Below are 26,199 nucleotides of genomic sequence, written 5' to 3'. Positions count from 1 at the left end.
AGAGGCACGAGGTATAAGGTTCAAGCAAGAGACTGAGAGGACAGGGAGAAGGAGGGAGGGAGGAGGAGGAGAGGGCGAGGGGGCCTCAGACAAGATTGATGGCCTCGTTGCCATTAAGAAAAAAATTAGCCGGTGGCGGCTATCATATTAAAGGGTGAAGAAGCCGTGAATTATTTTCTTAAAGATCTTATCGCTTACAATGATAATTTTACCTTCCAAAAGGCCACTTTTAATGAGGCGAAGAGCCAGGCAAAAAGTCATGATTTAATGCTGGGATTTTTTTTTTCAAAACACATTTTACTGCTTTTTGGTCCATGTTTAAAAAGCGCCAGTGACCTTTTTTTATTCCGTTTGCCCCAGGTGTAATTCTGAGGCCTCTCAGGGCTTCTAACCTAGAGAGAATGAGAGCGAGCACGCGCAAGCAAATGAGCTCAAGCTTTCTCCTGATGGAGGGGCGGGGGCCCCACAATGTCGTCCCTCCTCAGCATCCTCCTTGGGACCAGAGGAGGAGGACATTGCCTGAAAGTCCACCTCTTCTCTGAGCTGGGAGCTGAGGCACTCACTAGGCCTTCCACTGGGCCAGGGTGGGTGAGGAAGGGGCTCCGAGTTGCAGGGAATCCCACCCCAGGCCCTGCCCGGCCTCCTCCCCAATCCAGCTCCTGGGCTGAGGTCGAGTCAGGGAGCCCTGCCAGACCAGCAGCTGCCCCCTCCCCTCCCAGGGCCCTCAGGCGTGAGGATGTGCAGCGTGGCCACCGCATGCGGGTCACATCCTAAGGCTCAGTTGGAGATGAAGGATAAATGGCTGCTCCATCTTTCCCAGATTGCTTTCTTTGGGCTGTCACTGGCGATTTGGCATGGTTTTCTAGGCTGGGGAGGCCTCCGAGGGAATTGTATGCTTCCGGCTCAGAGCTGTGCAGGCTGGAGAAGGTGGAGGGTGGGGGGGCCGCGGGAAGTATGGATTGCTTTCAGGCCTCCAGGCCCCCAGTTTGCAGCTGAACAGGCCTTGGCACAAGCCAGCAAGAGCAGGCTGAATGTGCCATGTGGTATTTAGAACTGTGGAGCTCGCGAAGTTTAAAGCAGACAGTTTATTAATCTAAACTGCGGGCGTATGTAGAAGAGGCCATGCGGGATTGACACAGGGGGGATTACTTTTGCTGTGGTTTTTGCTGGGATCACCGCCACAGCACAGGGAGAAGTGGAGCCAGCGCACATCCCTAGCTGCATGGAGGAAACTCATACATAATATTTAATTTACTTTCTCCATAGCGGGGCTGCCACCAGCCTGTATTAGGGGCAAGCACAGTGGCAGGGATGTGGCTCTACCCCAACCCTTCAGGGTCCCAGAGTCTCTGCTCCCTACGGGAAAACAAAGCCTATATAGCCTCAGCCCCCTGGGAGGCCTGCCCCACAGGGACAGAGATTAGTTGGGGTGGAGGAGACTGGACCCTCTCCAGGGGCTTCCACCCGTCCCCAGGATCAAGCCATCCTCTCCCACAACCAGACTCCGGGGCCTGACCACATGCCTTTAGAATCTCAAGTGTAGCCTCCACCCCTCTGCCCTCCTTTTCTTTGCCCCTCTCCTAAAAGCGCCATAGGACCCAACACCCTAGGGGATGGACTGTAGGTCTCACTCAGCCTGAGGCCATGTGTCCTTTTTCTTCTTTCAGTCCCTCTTGTTGTCCGCTTCCATCAAGAGGGAAGGAGAGTCTCCAACGGCATCACCACACTCGTCAGCCACCGACGACCTGCACCACTCAGACAGATACCAGGTGAGCAGGGCAAGCTGGGCACTTGGATGAGTCCGTCAGAGTTAACCCAGTTAACTCCTCCTCTCCCCAGAAGACGGGCGGGGGACTGAACTGTGTTTGGTTCCCGTTGTGTGTAATGACCCTAAGTGAACCAGAAGGCACAGGTGTCATGGAACGTGCCTTACATAGACAGACTTTAGGGAGAGATGCCAAGGTCATCTGGGCCTGGATAGGCTCTTCTGAAGCATCCCAGCCATCTGCCCTCTAGGGTTCAGTGTCATCAAGGACCCAGGGATGTGGCCCAGCATCACCTAAAGACTTCACACTTCAAAAACCAGAATCCCCTGAGCCATCAATTCTGCCAGACCATAGTGTTGGGCATGGTGGGGGTAGAATACTGCCTGTGAGTGCCTTGGGCAAACAGAATAGGAATAACCATACAATCCTCAAGCAGCAAAGCAGGAGGGGATTTAAGGGGAACATTCCAGCTTATCCAGACCTTCTTTGTGGAGGGAAGGAGAAAGGGCTTCCCTAGAAGCTTGTGTCTGAGAAGAGACAGAGCCCCACCTGCAGGAGCCCATCAGAGGGTGTAACACAGAGCCTGCTCCAAGGAACATATGCCTAAATGGCAGTGGGGCTTCTCAGGGAGCCGTGATGTGACAAGAGAAACGCAGCCCTGACTAATGCAAAGAAACAAGGCGGCAGGGACCTGTCATCTCGGGCAGGGAACCAGGGTCACTGAGGGCACTCAGGAAGCCTTTCCTGGAATTTGAGGTCTTCTCTCTGGGTGCCTCTTCCTCCCCACTGACACAGCCTGGCATCAGGTACAGAGCTTGGTGAGTGAAATACCACGTACAGACTGTATACCAGCTTCCACTGGCACCTCCTCTGTTCGATGCTTCTGTATGCGACTCAAAGTACAGAGCCCAAAGTTTCAGCTCTGGGGAGGGATCCCTACTCTTGTGACCCCTAGTTTAAGAAAGGCAGTCAGTCCTCACCTAGACAATCCTGCTTCGAGATGGAGCAATGACCCAACTTGAGGGAATTCTGGGATAGGGAGATAGGGCTCCATCCCAGAGAATTCCACTCCCAAGGGAAACAGAGCCCTGCTTTGGAGGCTCTTCTGTCTACTTCAGCCACAGCATCAGCCCCACTATTTGCTGAGCCAGGGAGAGTAACCATCAGGCACAGATATGGCACGCTAGACACAGGCTAGGTGTGCTAAGGAATGGCACCAAGGCCTCCAGGGCCATACACATTGATTTAGATTCAACCTGTATTTCCAGCTTCCATTCCTAATACTGCCTTCTATGAACCCTGTGGTCTATGGTCACCAGATTAATGCTAACCACTCTTTGGCTGTGCCATTGCTTTCTTGCCTCTGTGTGTTTTTACACATGCTGTTTTTAACGGGATTATTTTACCCCACCCTATCAAATTCCTATTTATTCTTCAACAAACTGCCCCAATCTCCTCTGCTCTAGGAAGCCTTTCTGGACTAGCATTCTCTTCTCATGACCTCTGCGTGTCCCTGTCATTGCTCTGATCACCCTATACTGTGATCACCCATTTAATGTTTCCGTTATCTGCTGCTGCTACTGCTGCTAAGTTGCTTCAGTCGTGTCTGACTCTGTGCGACCCCACAGACGGCAGCCCACCAGGCTCCCCCGTCCCTGGGATTCTCCAGGCAAGAATACTGGAGTGGGTTGCCAGTTCCTTCTCCAATGCATGAAAGTGAAAAGTCAAAGTGAAGTCGCTCAGTCGTGTCCGACTCTTAGCGACCCCATGGACTGCAGCCCACCAGGCTCCTCCGTCCATGGGATTTTCCAGGCAAGAGTACTGGAGTGGGGTGCCGTTGCTTTCTCCGTTCCGTTATCTACAAGTATATAACAAGCCATCCCCAAATTTAGTGGCTTAAGACAACTTTGATTTCTCATGATTCTGTCGGTTGACTAGACCTTTCCTCATTCATGAAGCTCATTCAGCTGGAGGACTAGCTGGGCTGGAAAGTCCAAAATGGCCTGACCACATGTTGGGAGATCAGGGATGTTGATTTTCTTCCATATGATCTGTCATCCTCCAGTAGGTTAGACTGACTGCCTTACTTGGCAGTCTCAAGGCAGTGTCATGCCAAGAGGGTGAAGGCCAAAGATGCAAGGCCTCTTGAGGCCTAGACTCTAGAACTCACCCATCACTTGGCAGAGCAAGTCACAGGGCTAATACATAATCAAGGCATGAGGAAATGCAGCTTGTGATAGGAGGAACTGTGAAGAGTTGTGAACATACTTTATCTATCATGATAAGACTCACTCTTGCATTAGATTGGGGTGGGGGGGTGCTCTCTAAGGCAAAAACGTCTTATCCTTCTTTACTCCCTGCCTTTACTCAACCATGTATCTAGTACTCATGCTCAGTTCAGTGTCCTTGCCTTCAAGGGGTTAGATTTGCAGATAGATAATTTCTAAGTACTTTAAATGCTATGCGGAGAAGGCAATGGCACCCCACTCCAGTACTCTTGCCTGGAAAATCCCATGGACGGAGGAGCATGGTAGGCTGCAGTCCATGGGGTCGCTAGGAGTTGGATACGATTGAGCGACTTCACTTTCCCTTTTCACTTTCATGCACTGGAGAAGGAAATGGCAACCCACTCCAGTGTTTTTGCCTGGAGAATCCCAGGGACGGGGGAGCCTAGTGGGCTGCCGTCTATGGGGTCGCACAGAGTCAGACACGACTGAAGCGGCCTAGCAGTTAAATGCTATGATGAGAGTGTAAATAAGTTTCTAGGAGAGCACAGTGGAAAGAGAAAAATCAGAATAAGATTCACAGAGGAGGTAATGACTGAACAGAATGAGCAGGAGTTCACTTTGGTGGACAAGGAAGAAAAGATATTCCCGACCAAGGCAACACTATGTGCAAAGGACACAGGTGTAACACAGAATGATGTATCTGGGGACCCACCAGCAGCTCAGTTTTGTTAGAATGTAAAACACAAGGGGAACTGGTAGAAGGTGAAGCTCGAATTCCCTGATCTATACACAATGCCTGGCATGTAGTAGTTGCTCAATTATGTTGTTTAAAAAAAAATCATCAAACTTGGCTTTGAAATCAGAGGGGACTGGTTTCTGCTTTGGATTCCCATTTACTTAGCCCCTGCTGGGTTACCTAACCCTTTAACCATTACCTCACTTTACCCTCATAGCAACTGTGCAAGCTAGAATTCACTGCCCCAATTTATTGCTAAGGAAACGGGCCTAGAGAGAAGTGACTTTTCTAAACACACATATATGTGAAGAACCAAGTCAGGCTGAGTCTGTCTGGCCCTGAATCCTAGGTTGCTTCCCAGCCCTCCAGTTGGGCTCAGGAACTTCCCTCATAAACATCCTCCTCTCCTTCCTACGGATTTCTTCTGCATGCCAGACCCTGCGCTGGGTGACTGCAAGGAGATGAGCTCCCAGGGAGAAGGGACAGGTCCAAACAATCAAAATATCCAAATTCAAAGTGAAGCCAAGGGACTGTGAAAACTAAAGAAGCAGCAACTAACCCAACATTGGGGGAAATGTGAAGTCTTCCCACCCAGACTCCTGTAGGATGAACAACAGTTAACCAAGCGGGGAATACGGGTGCATGGAGAATAATCTAGCCCAGAGTGCAGAGTATGGAGTGCTCAGAGAGCTACAGGTAGCTCTGCAACGCTGAGTGTCAGGAAGGCCAAAGGAGAGAGCAGGAATGGTAGGAGTCTGGAGAAGCAGGCAGAGGCGATCAGAGATGACCTGTATGCAGATAATCTCAGTGGAGAACCACTGAAAGATTTAAAGGGGAAGAAGGAAAGAGGGTCAATTTTGCATGATAGGAAATCACACTGCATGTAGTGTGAAGGATAGGGTACAGAGAAAAAAGCTGGAGATCAGAAAGCCAGATGGGTGACAGCTGCAAATTTAGAGAGCTCAGTAAGATTATGAACTACAGCAGTAAATCCCAGATAAGGTATAGCGACTGAAGAAACACACAGGGATGTCTTGCCTATGCCAAGTGCTGTGCCGAGCTCTGGGTTCACTCATGACTCACTCGAGGTCCCGTCCCTGGAGTGGTCTGATAAAAATCTGTATAAGCCATACTGAGGGTAGAGATTGAAGTAGAGAGGAAATGATATTTTTCAAACAGGTCTAGAAGGATAAGTAGGAGATACACAGAGGTGGAGATAAGAAGGTTTAAAAGACCTTTAAAGGTAGACTCTCTAAGATGAGAGAAGAATTGAGCGCGAGAAACTGAAGGAGGGTGGGATCAAGGACGACTCACTTTCAAGTTTCTGGTGTGGGCACACCAGAGTGGATGGTGGTATCCCGTTAGGAACTGAGAATCCTGGAGAAAAGCACTTGTTTGAGGGATGCTGGGTTCCAACTCGTGGGTGTGCGTTACCAGTAGCAGCTCCAGGGGTTGTCCAGGAAACAGCTGAAATGTTTGGAATCCTCTAGTGTCCAGACTGCTGGGGGCTGGACAGTTGGGACTTACGGTGGCATGACCTGCGGCGATCAGGAAGTCCTACGCCACCTCCCCAGCAAAGGGGTAGAGGCGCGGGAGGCGGGAGCCGGGCGGGGCTCCGGGACGGAAGAAGCCCCGCGCTAGGAAGGGGCGTGGAGTTGGGTGGGAGGACCTCGCAGCCGCTAAAACCGGGGCGGGTTGGTTTTGGCGGGCGGTGGGAGGAACCCCTGGGCGGCCTCAGCCTGTTGCTGCCCGAGTGCGAGCAGCTGTTTCTTGGTCCTGGTCCGGCAGACCCACCCCTCCACCCGCCACTTCTTGAACTTTCACCCCCGGCGCGCGACGGCGGCGGGTCACATGATCAAGGCCAACATGGCCGCCGCCGCCGCTGGGAGCTGAGGTGCCGCCGCCGCCGGGCAGCCGGGGGGAATCCGCCCGCATCGCCGCCCTCGCCGGCCGGGCGGCCGCGGGGCCCGGAGCGCCGGAGGCCGGGGCTGGGGCGGCACCGCGCGGCGGCCTCCGGGGCCCGCTAGAGCAGCCCCCGGCGGCTATGCCGAGGGCCCGGAGCGGCCGGCGGAGCAGGGGGGCCGGCGGGAGGGAGGAAGTAGGTTTGTTTACGGGCTGTTTGGGGCGGGGCAGGCCTGGACCAGGGTCCGGAGCTGGGGCGGGGGCTGGGATTCCCGGCCGCGCTGACGCTGTCTTCTCTTTTTTGCATCTGCCCGGGATTTTCTCCCAGACCTTCTTGCGAGTGCGAGCCAACCGGCAGACCCGACTGAATGGTGAGTCTTGCACAGCCCCTCCCTTCGCCCCACCCCCGGCCTCCTCCCTCCCTCACTGCCTGCAGCTCCTGGCTCGCCTGGGTTTCTTCAACGTTAGGGCCCGTTGGTTTCCTCGCAATCACAGCGCCTCAGTATGTGCCGACTGAGGCTGCCGCCCTCAGTTTCCCCATCTGTTTAATGGAGGTGATTGTTGCCAGCTCTTGCGTGAGCCTCTCTAGGCCTTGAAGAACCCTGGGGGGCAATAAGTGGCAGAGAATGAGGAACAAGCCACACAATTCCACTTGGGAGCTCCGCTTTGAATTTGCAAACTGCTGGGACCTCACTGTACAAGCCGGCAGGGCGCTGAGAATGTTTTTCTTCCAGTTTTTAATCAGTGCCCAGTCGTGTGAATACAGCCTCTCTGCTGAGACTTGACAATGCAGTGAGATCTGGAGTTCCCACGGCAACAGGAACTAACTCATCCCAGGGCTCTTTGAGTTATCAGTCAGCCCACATTTCACAAAGGTGATCAGCGTGGGCTCAACAGCTCTTAGAGGCCTTGTCTGAAAGCACGCTGCGTATGCACTACCTGGCAGCCGCCCCCCCCCCCCCTTTTTGGATTCAAACCTCTGGAGCATTCCTGTTTGCTGAACAAACTGGATGATCTAGTTTTTTGTGCTGACTAGGGTGTGGTATATCTGGGGGTTGGCAGTAAGGGGCTTGGGGGTCTCTGGACCAGCTGGTAAGGCCATCGATGTTCAAGATCCCCAGTTCCTGCCACTTGGTTTCTGCTGCCAGGCTGAGCCCCAGATTGGGAAAAGGAGAGCATTTATCATAGGCCGGCCCCATGTTAAGCGTCTTTATCATAACTGAGAGGGAGTGTTAACACTCGTTTTGTAGATGAGGAAACTGAGGCTGGGACAGGTGAAGTGGTTTTTTGAAAACCACACAGCTGGGATATAGCCGAGCCATGGTTTGAACCGGTTAACCCACTCTAGTATTCTTGCCTGGAGAATTCCATGGACAGAGGAACCTGATGGATTATATTATAGTGCATGGGGTTGCAAAGAGTCGGACAGACTGAGCGATAAACACACACCTACCTCCAAAGCCTGTGCTGCTTGGACCATGCCATGCTGCCTCCTTGGCAATACTTTGACTTTTCCTGATAGTGGAAGCTTCCAGGTAGGGAACACACTTTTCCCTATCATGCTTTAGTAAGCTTAGTTCAGGACTTAGAAGATGGATGGCAAGAAAATAAGCAAACCTGCCTTGCTTATTTGAGAATTTCCAGGTGATGCCCAGTCCATCAGGGTGCTTTCCTGGGACCACAAGGAGTTTTCTGGCATGGGTGGCTTGGGCGAGCAACGCATCCAGTGTCCTAGTTTCCTTGACAGTCCTGTGAGATTCACCTCTTTATTCAATTTATCAGTGTCTCTCATCGTCTCCTTCTTACCAGAGAGGCATTCCCTCCGGCTCTAGGCAGGTTAGGGGATGCACCTTTGTACCGGAGCATGGCTCCATACAGCCTTCTCGAACTCTCAGGGTCACTTGCTCAATGCCTTTCTGATACCTGGCATCCCTTCTCCACCCCAGCCCTGGCTCTAGAGTGTCAAGGTGGATTGAGCCTGAGATGCCAAGGGTTAGGGCAGTCAAGGTGCAAGAGTCTAGATCTTTGTCCACAAAATCAAGTGGGCACCAAAACATGGTCACACCTGTAGTGAGAGCAGCGGAAACAGAGGAGATGGGCCAGGCTGCAGGCCAAGGCTTCCCAAACTCCATGCTCAGTCCTTGTGAGATGGTGGCTTTCCTGTTGATTTGGCTCTTTCTAGGGCTGCTCTATTCTGGAGTAACTCCCTGCTTCAGGCCCTCAACAGGCAGGAGCTGGGGTTCCAAGTGCTCCCCTAGCACATTCACAGGATCCGTCTTTGTTGATACTGATCAGCTGGGGGCACTCTTGGGACAAGAGAGCCTTTGAAGCTATGGAGTAAGGCATGGTTTCCTCTCCTGCCTTTGCCACTTTTTAGCTACCTGGGTGACTGCCTGATTGAGCTTTAAGTATCTTTATCTGGAAAAATGCTTAATACAACCTGGTTTCCAGATATAGAATAAAATGAGCTTCCTTGTGTAAGGCAGTTAAATCTTACACACAGCTGAAGCTCTAAATTGTAACTTATCAACTGTCACCTGCATCACTGTTCACCAGTGTCTCACTCCCTAGCCTGCATTGATGAGCCTTCCACTAGGATCAGTATCCACGAGAAAGTTCTTTCTGGTCTTGCAGTGGGGAACCCTTCCTTCCTTGGCTGGCTCCACCCCCGCCCTAATCAGTCTGGTCTCCAAGGGGCTAGCTCTGCATCAAGGGAGGAGATAGAGGGAACAGAGTCCCTTGTTTTGACCCCTTCCTGCTTCAGTGACAGGAGGGCTGCAGAGAGGGATTAGTGAGCTAATTAGAAATGATTGCATCTCTCAGCATTAATTAGCAGTGCTGTGGGCTTGCAGTGTGCACTTTGGAATTGAGCCCCCTGTGGGACAGCATGGCAGGCAGCCCTCTGCCTCGGGGGCCTGCCAGCCCCTCTTCACTGATTAGAAATGATGGAACAGGTTCAGGTAGGCACGGTAAGGGCTACCCTCTCAGGATATTCTGGACTCTCTGACTAGACCCTCTGTACCTTTATGACTGGGCCTCGATCTCCTCTTCTGTAAAATGGGACCAGCGGACCTGAGAAAAATCCTCCCTGGGGTGATTCTATATAGGAGACTGAGGGCTGTACCTCGGGCCTGCTGGCCCAGGAACAAAATGGTTTTAACTGATAAGTGAACAGCTGGCCAAATCAGGCCCCTGGAGAGACCTGGATTCTAGCCAAGAGGTGATCTCTAAAGTTGTGTGTCTTGACTCTAAAAAAGCCTGCGTTCTTGGCCTTCTGGGGAGATACCTAGTAAGTGCCAAGGGGAGCATCTTTGCTCACTGGACTCAGTTGAGCACCGCAGGTAGGCAGCTGTGGGTTGAGCTTGAGCCATCTGTGGCCAAAGAGTGGACACTCGGCTGGCCTAGCACCAGTCTCCTCCCCAGGCACTTGTGGCAGGGCCCAGACCCCAGAGGAGCTGAAGGTGCCGCGTAACGAGGGCGCGATTGGGCGTGAGCCAGAGGGCTAATGTCTGGGAGGAGGTCAGGATATCAGTCCCGCTGGGACCTTGGGAGCTCCAGTGACCGTCTGCCTGTTCTGTGCTTTGTTTTTGGTTTCTCCATGCAGCTCGGATTGGGAAAATGAAACGGAGGAAGCAAGATGAAGGGCAGGTATGTCCCCTGTGCAGCCGCCCCCTGGCAGGATCGGAGCAGGAGATGAGTAGGCATGTGGAGCATTGCCTTTCTAAGGTAGAGGGGCCATCACCACCTACCCCCCCCCTTCCCCTGACACTAGCCGCTGACTGCCTCCAATCTCTGGGCTGTTGGGGTCTCCACGTGGTCTCAGCAGCTGCTGCTTCTCTGTTCTTTGCCCTCTTCCTTTGCTTTCACTCTCCCACTCCTCCCCTGGGGCTCCAGTGGAAAATTATTGGGAAAAAGCCCAGGTCTTTGATCTCTCAATTGGTTTACTTCCAAGGAGCCCTAGAGCCGGGGGCCTGTGGGGCACACTGCAGCTGGGGGCCTGGGCTGTGCCTTCCTCGCAGGCCCTGGGGAGCAGGTAGGGACGGCCTGGGACCCGCATGATCCTGCTCTGCTCTTCACAGAGGGAAGGCTCCTGCATGGCTGAGGACGATGCCGCGGACATCGAGCATGAGAACAGCAACCGCTTTGAGGAGTATGAGTGGTGCGGGCAGAAGCGGATACGGGCCACCACTCTCCTGGAAGGTGGTTTCCGAGGTACAAGCAGCCAACACCTAGGCAGTGGCACTGTGGCGGCCAGGCCTCTGCTGGGTAGCCATCTGTGGGAGCCAAGAGGCCAGGGCTGGTGGCTGGTCATCCATTCGGCCACGTGGGAACTGCTGCTGGCAGGGCTTCTTTGTGACCGTGCTGCCTGCCTGTGATGTGCATATTAAAATGGATGTATTTGGGTGGGGAAATGGAATTGTGAGGCTGCAAGCTAGGAGTGACGAGGGGGGCTCTCCGCCTCGGGTGATGCATTGAAGGTGACAGCCAAGCCGCGTTAGCACCTGCATAAAATATTAAAGGGACGGTTATGCATTTATCACTCCATCCCTCTTAAGGCTGATAAATGAGAATCCAGCAACCTGCTGTACACCTCCAGCACTGGGGGCCCCGAGGGCTTCCAGGCAAACACATTGGATTTTCTTCCTCCTCCTCCTCGGCCCCACGTCAGGGAAATCAGTTACAGAGGAGAGAGTGAGTTATGGCAAAATTTGACCTCCCATGAGCTTCATTGGTGAATCTAATTTTAGCTGTGATCCCATCCCTTCTCCCTGGGCGCCCTCTGCCCTGAAGCAAGAGGGGCCTATGCCCAGCTGCTCCTGCTTCCCTTGGGCTCGCTGCAGAGGGCTCTGCAGGGACCTCCCCAGCTCCACTGCCCACCTGGATCCTTGGAGACACATGGTTTGGCCCAATGGAAGTCCCCCACCTCCACCAGGTTAAATAGACTGGTAGGAACCCAAGATCCGTGTCCTCTTGTTGATGCTTCCTGCCTTGGGCAGGATGAAGGGGGAGCTGTCTTGCCTCCCAGCCTCTAGCTCATCGCTCTTCCTGTGCACAAGCACAGCTGGCACTGCAGCTTGTGGTCATTAAGTGAGCCAATCTGCTTCCCATCTGCCTCCAGTTCTCTGGGCAACACCCTTGGGAGTAGTGCTGTGTCTGGTCCCTTGGGAATATCGCGGCTGAGAGGAGGGTCTCTGCCTCACTGGGGCTACGCTTCTAGGGCTGGTGATGAGAAGTGGTCCCTACAGTGCCGTCCAGGGCAGACTGGCTACATGAAGAGGCCATAAGCCCAGGTGTGGCATTATGCCTCGGGTCTTCTCTCACATTGGCAAAATGTAAATGAGAAAGGTTAATCAGACCAAACTGAGGACTGAGCTAGAGAATGTCCATTTGCTATTTCCCTCTGGTCCTGTCCTAGAGTGTCTAGGCCCAAAGAGCCCCAAAGCCAGGGATCCTGTGACTGTACTCACAGGTGTCCCTGGCCAGTTCTGGGATCCCGCTCTGGGTTCGCTCTGTTGGTGGCTGCAGGTTTTCATGTCTTCCATTGCTGTGGCAACTTCTTGGTCAGGTTACTTGGCCCAGAACTGGACCTGATGGCTTCTGGGCTCCAGACAAGGCTTAGGAAGATGAAGCCGCATGGGGCCTGCGCATACGACCATGGATTTCCCAGGCCCTGGGACCTACTTGCAGAGTGGGTGTGAGGGGCTCTTCAGCCCTGGGCGGGTGTCAGTTTTCCCTGAGTGTTTACACGGTGAGGTTGTTCCTTTCAAGAATTCCTGAGAGGAGTTCAAAGCGGGGTTTTTCTTTGAGCGATTTGGAGAGCGAGAATGAGAGTGAGACTTGAAGAGGGAACAGGGGCCGGAGGTGCCTTTATCTGCAGAGAATTGCTCCGGCTTTCCTGATAGAAGCTGCTGCCGCCTCTTAAACAGCTTAGTGCAGTCAAAAGACAGACAGACTTGAAAGGCTGTTTTACAGCGAGATCAGCAGGGGCCACGAGGCAGAGAGCAGGGCGCAGTGGAGCGGAGGAGGCTGAGGCTCCTCGGTAGGGGGTGCTATCAAAGGAGGCCCTGGCTGATCCTGACCGCCTCTGCCCCTGAAACCTTGTCTGCAGAAGCTGGCCATCTGTCAGTCTACCCGTCTTGGCCAGGACCGAGAGGCCCCAACTCTTGGGGGGTTGGGTGTGGCCCCGCCAGGCGGCCTGGTGTCAGTGCAGCGCATTGATCGCCCGCCGGGCGGGCTGGGCCGCAAGCCGGGCAGCGCGTGCTTAATGTGATTGAAAGGCAGTTAAAATGGCGGTGACCTTTTCAGGAGGAATTAGATTGCCTGCCAAGACCGGTTAGAGGGAGTGATAACGCCGGTTGAAGAAGCTGCCCGGCCAACTTCAGAGAGAGGGAGCAGAGGCAAGATGAGCAGGCGAGCAGCGAGGCCCATTTAAGCCGCACTGTGCGTGCTGACAGAACAGAGATTGCTGTCCTTGTTAGATATGAAAGAAGTGAAGAATTGCACATAAGTTCCTGTATCTGATCATCACCTGTTCCTCCTCCCAGACCAGGGCCCCTTAGTCATCCTCAGCATGTCTTCCCACCAGGCCCAATGGGGGCTGGTCTGGTGGAGCAGATGAGTTCCTTTGAATGTAATGTGCCGTGGAGCCAATGAACAAGCAGGGATTTTTGGTGGGACACTTGACTGAGGAGAATAGGCCTTGGAGATGGGACCTTTGATTACTGAGACCCTGAGAGGTCAGGCCTGGGAGGGCTTGGAGTTGGTATTATAGGACCGAATGAAGGATCAGACAGAACAGGTAAGGACTGGAATAGGTCCAGGTAGACGTGGATTTTCAAGAGCCTAAAAGAAGAGATACTGAAAGGTTTCAAGAGAGTGGTTTGAAAGAAACGTTTGTTTAGGAAGCATGGTGGTCTTCTCAGTTCTAGGGGACACCCTGGGCTGTGTGCGTGAGCTGCGGGTTGTCCTCTCTGAACCTTGGGTTTGCTAGCCTGCTGGTGCTGTTTCTCCCCACTCAGTTATAATTGCATAAAGGGCGGCGCATAGACCATAGTGCTTCACCAACATCTCCCTAAAAGAGTTCAGCATTAGGCGGAGAAAAGACGCTCTTCAGACACCCCATGCCAGCCCTGGGCAGAGCAAGGGGCCTCTAGGTTGGGCCACAGTGGGAACCAATTATACAGCCCCTGGGGACAAAGGAGGTGTGTGACGGAAGGAGCCCGGTTTTCCTCATTGCCTATCTCCAACTCCTGGTCTCGGACAAGAGACTTGTGATAGGAGCCTTGATCCTTCCCCTGTCTTGTTTGCCAGTGAATGTTCACTTAGCTGGATTAGGGGAGCCTGGAGCTCATTATCTCTGGGATGCACAGGCTGGAGAGAGGACATGGAACGGTTGGCTTCAGGTGACGTGACAGTGATGCAGTGGGCATTTGGGTAACAAGGTGGAGACATTTCCCAGGAGGCGACAGGAAGTGGAAGGTGCTGCAGCTCAATCTTTGAGCCCTGGAAGGAAATGTGTCCCTGGAATCCAGCATTGAGCCCCTTTGAATCAAACAGGTAGAAGGGTAGAGACAGGGACGCTACTAAGAGAACCCGACGTCCAGGCCTCTATCCTGCCCCGATCTTCGCCTAGGGGTTGCATCTTACTTGAGTACTTGCCTTGGATTTAGACTGGCTCCATGTGGCCTGGAATGAGATGCCATGGAGAGGAAAGGTGGGGCAGCTGTGGTGCAGATCTGTTAACTGGCTGTTGCTTGGTAAAACTTCAATGCCAGATTGTGGGTCAAGGGGTTGAGAGATACTGTGAGTCCAGGGCCGGGAGAAATTGGCCTGGCCTTAGCTGCTGCCTCCTTCTGCATGTTGATTTCCTAAAGATGGGAGCCCCAGATTCTCAAAATGTCCCCCAGGGAGCCCTGCTGCCTGGTACAGTCAGTGACAGGTGCTGGAACAGCCAACTGCCAGAGGCAGTCTTAGAATGGAGTGTGTCCAGGCTGCCGCTTTCTACCTCCTTACCACCCTGAGTTAGAGCTTGTTTGGTGGGAGGAGCAAGGAGCAGGGCACCTTCTGTCCCCTGTGGCAACTGACGGGGATTTAATCGCCTTTTGGAAACACAATTGTTAAGCCGGGATAGAGGGAGTACAGGCAGAAGGAGCAAGTATCAATGGTTTTAAACGGCGTCTGTCTCTCTGCGCCTCTCCTGACGTGAGGCAGTGAAACGCGTTATCGAGGAGGCCCGGAAAGTGGCTAAGTGCGTTTGACACACGCCAACTCCCTGCCTCCACACTGGATAATTGCATTGTCAACTGTTCAGCGAGGTGGCAGGTGACACTGCAGGCCGATTGATTGTCCCGCATCGCAGCTCCCCAGACTGTCAGCTCCCCAATCGATGGCGTTTACACAAGACACCGTAACTGCATCTGTAACTAATTCCAGTGTAAAACTCTCCGGAAGCTGCTGCTGCGCACCCCCGCTTCTCCCCTCCTCTGGAGAGCACGGGCCTCTGGAGGCCCCAGGACGCCTTTCTCCCTGGGCTTTGGTTTTGTTGGGAACAGCAGGTGAGGAAATCGATGGCTCCTTTTTTGTGGTTTCAAGTTCCAGGATGTTACTGCCCCTAGTCAGTGGGCATCTCCAGTTTCACAATCGATCATCTGATCAATTGATCAAATTAACGCTGATTTTTTTTTCCTTCTCTCTTTGCGATGACCCAAGAAGAAATGAGTTTATGAGAGATGGGTCATTTTTATAAAATTTAGGCTTTGCTTATCATTTATGAACTTAACCCTCTCCCTCTCTATTGCTAAGTATCCACTTGGAGGGAAGAGGTGTTTTTTGAACTGCCTGCCCTCCCTAGACCAGGCCCCCACTGCTGAGCATCACTGATCATCAGGGTTAGTCTGCCTGTGGACAGCACCCAGCCCTTCATGGGTCTGAGCCACAACAAGGGGACTCCCCGGTGACTGAAGAGTGTTCTGGGTCATCTTGCGGGGTCTGAAGGCAGTCCCTGCTCTGGATAGTAACAGCAGGCGTGGCAGCTTGCCTGTTACTCTGGAGCTTCACAGAGCAGGAGCCAGAGGCTTGGGAAGGCGTTCTCTGTGCCATCTTGCTTCTGAGTACTGGCTTGGGATATTCCAGCAGCTGAGAACATAAAATGACTGTGGAGCCTTCTCAAAGTATGTGTGGGAGGGGGGCCGGTTGGCGGGGGCCCTGTCTGCATAAAATGGCTTTATGGCCGTTTCTTTTTATTATGATTCTGCCAGAAGTCAGCAAGTGACATTTCATTAAGAAAATAAAGTTTAATGTGCTGGGAAGGAGGTTGGAGTTGGCTGGGGCAGCACAGGAGTGAAATTGGCAGTGGCAGCCTGTTCTGAACACCTGAGGGGTAGGGAGAGGCTCCCAGCATCTGTCTGCTGGAGGGGGTGGTCAGGGTCAGAGTCAGCTGCTCTGGCCAAAGGCAGGCCTTTTCCTTGGCAAACAAGATGTGTCGTGCTCTCCATCCTGTCAGTGTGGTTGGAGAAGAAGGAGATTGTTGCCCACTTGAGAGATGGGGTCTGAGAGGTGAGGTTGTGGCCAGAGAGGTTTCTGCAGGCCACCAGCTGATCAGGCCTGGACCTGCCTCTGGCACAGGGCTCCCAGCACCTAACAGCAGCACCATTGGCATTTAGCCATCACTGCTCGGGGGTGTTATGTGGCAGCTGTGGTGGGCTTGGCCAGCTCTGTGCTGGGTGATGCTTAGATCACAGACTTAGGGTTTAATCTGGTGAGCAGCAGTGACAATACGTGGTCCTACATGTGACTTTGGAGTGTACAGGAGCCTGGGTGGGCACCACGGAAGGGGCCCCTTTGTAGAAATATCTAGGGAAGTCTCATCTGTACTCAGCACCTTGAGCGTAGGAATCAGATCAGGAAACAACGTCCTCAGTGTCAAGCCAAGCGGAGGATGAGTTCAATGAAGTTTGAGAGAATGGTGAAGCAAGTTCATTCAGGAAGTATTTAAAGAGCAACTACTATGTGCAGGTACCAGGAATAAAAGGCATGATTGAGAAGAGTCAGACTTGCAGAATGAGCGGGAATGTGTTCTGTAGACCAAGAGGGAGACCTTTCTAGGCAGAGAGAACAGGAAGTACAAAGGCCTAGGGGCGTGAGAAAACACACAGGCCCTGGGAACCAAAATAGCTGTGTTCCACCAGACTACAGAGACCTGGTCCAGGCCTGGCAGGCAATGAGACTGCAGAGATAAAGACTTCCGGCCACTGGGCTGCTTTACGTGTGGAGAAGCCTGGACTTTTCCTGGCACTTTGGGAGTGCCTCGTTTTCTCAGGTTTGCCATGGGAGCCATACTGGGCTGAGGAGTGGTGCTAGGATTCTCGGCTTTGCTTCTCACTCACCCACAAGGCAGGGCTGGGCAGGGTCTGGCCAAGCCGGAAGATGTGAGGCTGACTGCTGAGCTGCGTGCACTTGGGGGAGGGGGGTTGGCAGGGCTCGAGGGGCGCAGGCTCTAAGTGAACCTGATGGCTACATTCTGATTGATGGCGGAGTTTGTCTCCCAAACTGTCAGAGGGTTTATAGAGGTGCCACTCACCCACAAGGTGGGAATTGCTTGTCAGGACACTTGGCTGTGAATAGGAGACAGAGCTGTAACTTGGTGTTTTCTCAGCTTAATGGCCCCGCTGCTGACCCGCCTGCTGCCTTGAGTTTGTTTGTGCCTCATGTGGAGGGCAGATGAGGACGGCGGGCAGGGGTGGGCCTGGGCAGCACCTGTTAGCTCTCTGTTTCCCTGGTGCTGCTTGCTTCTGGGACGGGTGGGCGCGTTGTGAGACCAGAAACCAGAGGCGTAGGATAGAGAAGGATCAGGAGAAAGTGCTTTTGAATCGGGCTTGAATGATGGAGAACATTCCAGATGGAGAGACAGCATGAGCCAGACAGACAGGGTGACATTGGAGGTGGAGTAAGTCTGTCCGTGTATGTGGGACTTAGGGAGCGAAATGAGAGAAGGTGAAGAAGTGGGAGCATCCAGAGTGTAGCAAGTCTGGCTTAAGAGTAGGAATTGGTTGCGGGCACAGTGAGGAGCCGCAGGCAGTGTTGGAGCAGGGAAAAGAAGGGTCAGGACTCTATGGCGACAGGACGAAGCAATAGATGAGAGGCTTGGCAACCCACTACAAGCCTGTTGCCTTCGTGAATGTGTAAGACCCTGAAAGTGGAAGAATGGACAAGAAATTTCCGAGATCATTGAGCAGAACTCTGAGCTGCTTTGCATCGATGCCACTCACCCCAGATCCCGTCGCTTTCAGTCCTTTGTGTCCCCAGCAGGGCTCCTGCACTGGCTCGTGCGATGTGGTCCGAGACCAGAACCACTGGGAGAAGGCAGGGGCAGGGAGGGAGAAGTTGCTTTGTGGTCCCTGGCCCCGGGCTATCAGGAAGGGTGGTTCTGGGAGTCACAAGGCAGGTGAGTGGGCCTGGGGCAGATTGAGCAGCTCAGCCCCTTGCATCACCACCACCCCTCCCACTACTGGCCGAGAGTCTGCCTGTTGCTCTGCCAGATACACCTAGGTGGGGTCACTGCCTGCCCCGCCCTCGGCCCTGCCTCCGCCCAGCCGGGTTGCCTCCGGGGACTGCTCTGAGAAGCAGGTGTGCATGCCTGTCCTCCCTCGGCTGTCCCTTCTTAATCCCTTTATAACTGCACTTGTCCCGGAATCTGGGCTGAGTGAGGTGGGGATGAATAATTAATGTCAGGCGCTTCAGACACCAAATATTTGAACAGCTGCCTGGTGTTTTTGCTGGCAAGGACCTGCCGGCCAAAATCAGGACATTGGCTGAGGGTTCCGCTGTATGGCTCTGACAGGCCTTTGCCAGCCTACTCTCCCCCGGGTAGACTTGCCAGGCTGGACCATGGGGCACGGGATGCCCAGGTCCTGGGTTGGGGTGGCCTTGTAGACCTGTCTGTCCTCTTCCTACTCTTCCTAGATGTGGAAGGCAGGTGGACAGCAGGCCTAGACTAGGTGTCTCCTGAGGACTTGACATAATGTATGAATGGGCTGGTTTATGAGCAGAGACCACTTGGAGCAGCAGGCAGTGCAGGAAAGGCTAAGGTATGCAGAGTGAAAAAGAACTGTAATGTCAGAATCAAGAGCACCCAAGTGCTCTCTATTCCCCAAGCCCAAGTTTCTGCCAGGCCTTACCTAGCCCCAAACCTGACCCCTACCTTAGGGAACAGAAGGGGGATCCTTGGCCTTGTCTTGCTGGCCCCTGGCCCTCCTCACACCCTGCCTCCCACAGGCTCTGGCTTCGTCATGTGCAGCGGCAAGGAGAATCCGGACAGTGACGCTGACTTGGATGTGGATGGGGATGACACTCTGGAATATGGGAAGCCACAGTATCCTTGGGGCACTGCGGGACAAGGCGGGACTGGTGGGACAGGCCAAAGGGAATAAGGAAAGCCACAAGCACCTCCAGTCACTCATCCACCCCAAAACCCCCAGGGTCAGTGTCTCAGCTTGGGCCAGGGGCAGCCCTCCTGGGGATTCAACCCTCACGGCCCACCACAAACTAGGATCCATTATCCTTGACCACCTTGCCAGATACACGGAGGCCGATGTCATCCCCTGCACAGGCGAGGAGCCTGGCGAAGCCAAGGAGAGAGAGGCACTGCGGGGTGCAGTCCTAAAGCAAGTGTGGGCACAGGGTTGGGCGGGTGGGAGAAAGGGAAGGGAGGCCCTGGGGCCGGGGTCCATCCGGTGCCCGCCCTCCGGGCTGTCCTGCCTGCCTTCGGGGCTCACTTTGTCCTTCCTCTTTCCTTTCTCTAGTGGTGGCCCTCCTAGCACACGCATCACACCTGAGTTCTCTAAATGGGCCAGTGATGGTAAGTCCTGACCCAGGTTAGCAGGGGCCGAGGTGGGTGGTGACTGATTCAAGCCCAATCCTTCACCTGTGCTGCCCATCTGGCCAGAGTGTGAGTCCCCTCTCTGTCCCTGCAGAGATGCCATCTACCAGCAACGGCGAGAGCAGCAAACAGGAGGCCATGCAGAAGACCTGCAAGAACAGCGACATTGAGAAGTGAGTGGCCCAAGGGAGACCAACCCCGGGGACCGCAGCTCAGTGGGAGGGAGGGGGCCCTTCGCTAACAGGAAGGCCTGCTGCCCTGGCACACAGCTGGCAGTGGGGCCCAGCTGGTGCTGAGCATGACTCTCTGAATTGATCACTAGGCCCCTGCCCCGGGAGCCTTGGTGGAGGGAGGAGCAGGCGGCCTGCCTGCTGCAGGGGCCTCCGCCCGGGGAATGTGATGTATGGCCGCCCAGCCCAGCCGGCACACTTGATTCATCTCCAGTTTCTGTTTCTTAATCGGGAGCTAAATTGGTTTCATTTTTCTTGTCCCGGGTGGCGCTTGCAGTGTGGGTTTTAGGCAGGAGTATTGGGTCTCATCACTTCTGGTAGGAGTTTTTGGCCCACATTCTCTGGCAGGGGAAAAGAAGATCCGTTAGCACTTCCCCCAAGGTGGGGCCACGCCTGGCCTGGATCCCCAGGAGCCACCAGGATTTGAAAGCAGCAGCACACCTTACTGCCTTTCCAGAAGCCCAGGCAGCCCAGTCCTGGCCCCAGGAGGTGGCATTGTCCAGTTCTGGCTGCCTGGAGCTGCGCTGCTGTTGGCCATTGCCTAACTCCTCACACCTGCCCCTCCCTCCTCTGAAGGCTAGGTTGCCCGGGGTTAAAAGGCAGCCTCTTCATTCCAGAGCCAGTGTTCCATCTTGCCTTCTGCCGGGAGAGTGGATTGCAGGCCAGTGCAGGGCCGGGTCGGCGGCCCAGGGTCACCTCCCATTTGTTTCCCTCCATTTTGTGTTGTCATAAATTCATTCCAGCCCGTTGTGGTTGATCAGTTTATCTCGGCCAGGGCCGCGAGTGCTGCTGGCATGATGTATGGGCCGCGGCGCAGGGCCCGGCTGCCCATGAATCACCGCAGCTGCTCCGTGTCAGCGCCGGAGCGGGCCGCACGGGTTCGGTGCAACCAGCTTGGGGGGAGAGGAATGACGTATGGATGTTTATTTAATAATTCTCTCCTACTCCAGCTGAGCGGGGCGGGCGGGGCTGTAAGGGGCGCCCACCCTCATCTGGAGGGGCTGCTCATAAATCAGAAAGACAAGATCATTAATCAGGGATGGCGCCGGAGGGGGAGGTGGGGGCCAGAGCCAGTGGCCATCCAGTGGTCCTACCCCACTGAGGGCTGGGGGAGCTGGGCTTTCTGTCCCACCTGTGTGAGCACGAGCACCAGTGGGCGGAGCCCTCGGGGATGAGCTGGAGGCGGGCTTAGTCATGTGCAGAGATCTCTGATGGGTCTGGCCCTTCAGTCCCCATGACGTCTCTCTTTCCCAGATATGTTATGGGTTTCCGTCCTGGATCTTTTTCACATCCAGGGGAAGGAGAAACACAGGCTGCATGGCTTCTTCCAAAGAAATTCTCCACCCCATGCCTTCAAGGGGCTCTGGAATAGCTCACAACCTCCCTGGATCGGGGGCCTGGAGGATTGGGTGTTTCACTAGAGCAAAGAGTAAAGGCCAGTTATGTGCTGAGCAGATCCACCATGGGGATGGAGTGGCCTTGGAGATGGGAGTGGGAAATGGCTCTTCTGGACTCATGGCTTTTGCCTTCCCAGCTCCAGCTCATTCTCTGGTTTAGGGTTTTCGAGTTAGTTTTCTACTCTGGGGTAGGCTGCCCCCAGTTCCAGGCCTTGGTTTCCCAATCATTGAAGTAACCACACAGGATCAGCCTGGTTCTTGGAGAGGAAGGAAGCACAGCTACCCATCCTTGTCTCCTTGCCAGGAACATACCAGCAATCCAGATGGGGGTGGCACATACAGCATTGGGCAAAATGCCAGGGGGAGGACTCAGCTGTGCAAGTGCGTGTGAAGAAGGAGAGTGTGGTAAAGGCTTTGCAGAGCTGGAAAGCTGAAGGGATGCTCCCAGGAAACCCACCAGTGCCAGAAGGAGTTGTAGTCAGAGCCTTCCTCAGGTTGCTTGGAGAGAGGCAAGGCAGAGAGAGCCATGGACTGCTGGAGTGATGGATCTGGAGCATCTCTGATACAGGGATACAGCCATCAGGGAGACCTGCTGGTGCCCCTTTAAGAGAGAACGGTCAGAGATCAGAGTTTGCCGCTGCCCATTAAGTGTTTCCCACCATCCTCCACATGCCCCCCGTTACACCTATGCCCAGCAGGGACAGACTGCCTGGAAGCTTTCAGGCTTTCTGGCCCCACTGCCCCCCAAGGCTGGCAAGACAGACCACCCCCTAGGAGATGGCCCTAGCACACACACCGCCCTTGTGATTCTACCTCAGCTGACTGAATACACCTTCTAAACCTTAGCTCTTACCCTTTACAGCCCTCCTCCAATATCCTCAACTTCTTCCTGCAAATCGAGTGTAAGATAAACTTCCCTTTCTGATTGTGGCATCTGGGGTTGTCTTGGACACTGGGTTCCGTGTAGCAACCTTCTGCTTGTCCACAAGTGAGCCTTCCAGGCAGATGGGGCCAGGGGCCCTTGCCCTTGGTTCCCACTGTTTTCTCAGCCTGGAGGCCTATCTCCTGGTTGTAGCCAGTGTAGAGTAACAGCTATTCACACTGTTACTGGTTGATTCCAGAATCAGTCTGCCGGGGTTTGAATCCCATCTCCCCCACTCTGCGTGAACCTTGGGTAGTCTACTATGTTTCTGTGCTTTTGTTTTTGTTGAGTTGTGTCCGACTCTGCATCCCATGGACTCTAGCGTGCCGGACTCCTCTGTCCTGTACTGTCTTCCAGACCATGGCCATTGAGTCAGTGATGCTATCTAAAAGTCTCTGCCTCCCCTTTCTCCTTTTGCTTTAGTCTTTCCCAGTGTTCCTTCATATATAAAATGGGAGCATTAGGATCTCCCCATGGAGTTTTTGTGAGGTGTAAATAAGATAATAATTTTTAATCTCTCAGTAAAATTCCTGGCATTTATTAAGTGTTTAATAAATTTTAGCTCTTTTATTTGTATTATGTCATTATTCCCTGAAGCTCATCTCCAGTACCATTTTTTCTACTCCTCCAGGAAACATTCCTCCCCCTCTGAGCTCCTCTGGGTTCTGTTGACTTGTTTTAGGAGTGGTGGGAAAGATCACTCCTTAGAATTGTCTGAGCTGTTCCCTGTTCAGTATTGTAGCTCAGAGAGTTCAGGAAGTTGCAGGGCTTGTGCAGGGATTGGACAACAGGTGAGGACCACCAGGACATCTGACATGCCAAGGAAGAAACAGCTAGGAGCCGTTGATGTAGGCTAGGCCTCCAGCCCAGGGACCTAGATTATGTGGGCCTCCTCAGATCCCCATCTCTCAGTCTCCCTGGGGGTTAGACCAGCTGTTTCTTCAGCAGGTGTTTACTTATACTCCCCTGCCTGGAGTGGGGCCGATGTCCAGAGTCAGCATTGGTGGAGTGATCATCTTGCCCTCAGGGAAGCGAGTCTGGCAGAGGAGACAGGCATTTGCAGTTGTACTGCTGTAGTGAAGTCCAGCACAGGGGCTGGAAGAGCACAAAATGGGGAGCCCCACCAATGGTACTGGCCGAGGCTTGGAAAATGTTCCTGGGAGGAGGTGGGAGCTAGGCCTGAATGATGAGATGGAACTAGAGAGTTAGGAGGTGGGGTGACCCAGAAGAAGCAGAAAGTACTTGAGAAGCCAATGGAGTGAAAGATGGTGGAGCATGTGGAAGAACTCTGGCATTGGACGTGGATGGAACGCAAAGCACGTGGCAGGGCGCTGAGGCGTGGCTGGTGGGGGCAGGCCAAAGAGGCCCTCGTAAGCTTGTAGGAGTTTGCTAGAGCTTTACTCTGAGGTGGATGCTGAAATGTTGGAAATGTCAGTAGAAGTGGTCGGTCTTGCAGAATTGGAGGTGCCAGAAAGACGGGGACTGGAGGCAGAGGGACCATCCAGGTTGGTGTAACGCAGTCATGAGCACTCAACTAGGGGTGGCAGCGTGGAAAGGAGTGGATGCCAAGGATGCGAGGAGCTGGATGTCAGGGGTGACTGGGAATGAGGAGTTTCGAGAATGGTTCCCAGGTGTCTGGTTTAGAAATTCACCAGGATGGAGGTGCAGGAGCAAGGCGGGTGAGGGGCGCAGGTCTGGAATGTGGAGTTTGTGGATCTAGGATGTGAGTGGGATCGGGGAGCAGGGAGGTCTAAGAGACATGGGTACATGTGGTTCTGGAGTCCAAGGAAGGTGTGGGCTGGAGGTTCAAATTAGAGATGCCAGCCTGCTGCCTGCGCAACTGTGCCATCCTCCTTACAGAATCACCGAAGATTCAGCTGTGACTACGTTTGAGGCCCTGAAAGCTCGGGTCAGGGAACTTGAACGGCAGCTATCTCGTGGGGACCGTTACAAATGCCTCATCTGCATGGTGAGAGGAAGGGAACCTCGCGTGTCCCTGCTTGGGCCTCAGTGCTCCCTGGGGGTTGGAGAGGGTCTCTGCCCCGTGAGCTGGGCCCTTCAGAGGGTGGGACACCTCAGAGTGACCCCTCCCTTCTCTGCCCATCTTCTCCCTAGGACTCATACTCGATGCCCCTGACATCCATCCAGTGTTGGCATGTGCACTGTGAGGAGTGCTGGCTACGGACCCTGGTGAAGTGGTCTGGGGGTTGGGAGTGGGTAGCCTTTTGGGGTTGCTGCCCAGATGTCCATGCTTATGCTTGAGCCTGCCTGGGGGGTTGGAAGAGCAAGGAGCAGGCGGAGCAGAAGCACAGACCACAGCCTGAATCCAGGATATTCATCCCCCAGCTCATGAGCCTCTCCCCTCCCCCACACCAGGTTTATCCAGTTCTCCCCAGCCATGGGGTCTCTGCTCCCTTCCCCAGCCCCCACCCTGGAGGGCCCCGTGTTACACATAGCAGTGAGATCCCCAGTCAGGAGGAGGCTGGGTGTGGGTAAGCAGGACCAGGGCCTCAGCCCCTCCCCCTCCCATTACTAAGCTCCTTCTGCTCCTGCCCCTGTTCTTCACTCAGGAGCAGCCATTAAAATGTCGCCCGGAGACAGCAATAAAAGGCCCGGACGTGGGCTCTGTGTCCTGATCAAAGGCCGCGTGTAATCTCGTTAGGGCCGCGGCAGCCACAGCTGGACCCAGCCTTGTTCTCATTACCGGGGCTCCCGCTGCGGGCCTAGCCAGGCGGTTTGATCCTGGCATCCCCCCAACACAGGAGCGTGCCTGCCTGCTCACAGAGGCTGCCCAGGTCTCCCCAGCCCTCGCGGACAGGACCAGTCCAAAGTCCCGGCACACACGGGTGCAGGGAGACATGGCTGCAGGCCCGGGTGCACACGATCAAATATGTGGCCGGGGTTTAACCAGAGGGCCTGCCCCCGCCCCCTTCTCCCCGCAGGGCGCCAAGAAGCTCTGCCCCCAGTGCAACACCATCACAGCGCCTGGAGACCTGCGGAGAATCTACTTGTGAGCCGGCCACCCCAAGCAGGCCTTGCCTCAAGCGCCCAGCCTGCCCCGCCTGCGACGAGACGCCCCCTTGTACATACTTGCACACAGGTTCCCCATGTACATACATGCACACACACGAACACGCACACACGCACACAGAGGACTCTGGAGCCAGAATGGAGGCTGAGGCCCAGGCCCTGCCTGCTGGCTCCCACCAAGACTGGGGACCATACCTGTTCTGGGTTCTGTTCCCAGGGTGGGGCAGGGAGGTGGGGGTGGGGGGAGTATTGTCAAGCAAGGCTCCTGAGATCCAGCCCCCAGACGGACAGACATGCAAACACCAGACTGAAGCACATGTAATATAGACTGTGTATGTTTACAATGTTGTGTATAAATGGGACAGCTCCCCGGCCTCTGCCCTTTCTCCTTCCCTCTGGTTGTATGATTTTCTTTTTGTTAAGAAGGCCTGGAGGCAGCGCCTCCTTGAGGGCTGGCTGGGGGCTCGGCCCATCCGCCTCGGGTGCCTGCCTCACCCCTCCCCGGTCCCTTCCCTCTCCCATGTGCTCGCTGTTCAGTGGTGTATATTTCTTCTCCCAGACGTGGGGCATGTGCCCCAAGGGAAGTGATCCTCTCCTTAGTCTTAGCTCCTGGGGCTCTTGGTAAGGAGTTGGGGGAGGGGGGAGGCACAGGCGTGGGAACCGAGCTGAAGCAGGGGCTAAGACTGGGCTGGACAAGTGTGCTTCTGGCTCCCCAGCCTTCCACAGAGAACCTTTCCTGGGATTAGAGCTGCTCTTCCTGGGAAAAGTGTGGTCTCCCCTGCCCTCCTGTGGGCCCCATGGTGTGATGCTGTGTCTGTATATTCTATACAAAGGTACTTGTCCTTTCCCTTTGTAAACTACATTGACATGGATTAAACCAGTATAAACAGCTGCTGTTTCTGTGTATGTGTACAGGGAGGGGAAGATGATGGGGTGGTAGGAACACAGGCAGTTAAGGGGTTAATTCCTGGCAGCCATGTGGGGAAAAGGACTTGGCTATGGCTTTGTAAAGCAGTGTGGGGTCAGTCTGCTCAGGGGCCCTGGAGCTCTTGTCGAGTGGGGGGGTGGGGCCAGGACCTGGACTCCTGACTATTGATGGGTAGGGGCTCCA

The 26,199-nt window shown here is 54.3% G+C and overlaps 1 protein-coding gene and 1 long non-coding RNA gene across 7 annotated transcripts in view; one reads left to right on the top strand and one right to left on the bottom strand.

Annotated features, from left to right (window-relative positions):
- The window catches only part of RNF220 (ring finger protein 220), a 279,014-nt gene extending 253,037 nt beyond the window's left edge, over positions 1 to 25,977 (top strand). For 3 of the 6 annotated variants that reach the window (XM_005204860.5, XM_010803710.4, XM_024989713.2), the window contains 11 exons: positions 1,668 to 1,769; positions 6,961 to 7,003; positions 10,237 to 10,358; positions 10,712 to 10,844; positions 18,906 to 19,002; positions 19,208 to 19,294; positions 19,433 to 19,488; positions 19,604 to 19,682; positions 23,919 to 24,027; positions 24,174 to 24,248; positions 25,001 to 25,977. In XM_005204860.5, the coding sequence (XP_005204917.1) occupies positions 1,668 to 1,769; positions 6,961 to 7,003; positions 10,237 to 10,358; positions 10,712 to 10,844; positions 18,906 to 19,002; positions 19,208 to 19,294; positions 19,433 to 19,488; positions 19,604 to 19,682; positions 23,919 to 24,027; positions 24,174 to 24,248; positions 25,001 to 25,072 (975 nt within the window). In that variant the 3' untranslated portion in view covers positions 25,073 to 25,977. 6 annotated transcript variants of the gene reach the window in all.
- Positions 1,071 to 6,328, bottom strand: LOC112446024 (uncharacterized). Its single transcript, XR_003034077.2, has 2 exons — positions 6,045 to 6,328; positions 1,071 to 1,890 (listed from the first exon to the last, which is right to left on the bottom strand). It is a non-coding gene; the product is annotated as an uncharacterized lncRNA (long non-coding RNA).
- Positions 25,978 to 26,199: the final 222 nt, after the last annotated feature.

Source organism: Bos taurus, chromosome 3 (genome assembly GCF_002263795.3).
Source record: "Bos taurus isolate L1 Dominette 01449 registration number 42190680 breed Hereford chromosome 3, ARS-UCD2.0, whole genome shotgun sequence".
NCBI classification, from domain to species: Eukaryota; Metazoa; Chordata; class Mammalia; order Artiodactyla; family Bovidae; genus Bos; species Bos taurus.
The sequence above is the reverse complement of the archived record's forward strand: the minus strand, read 5'-3'. Positions and strand labels throughout refer to the sequence as shown.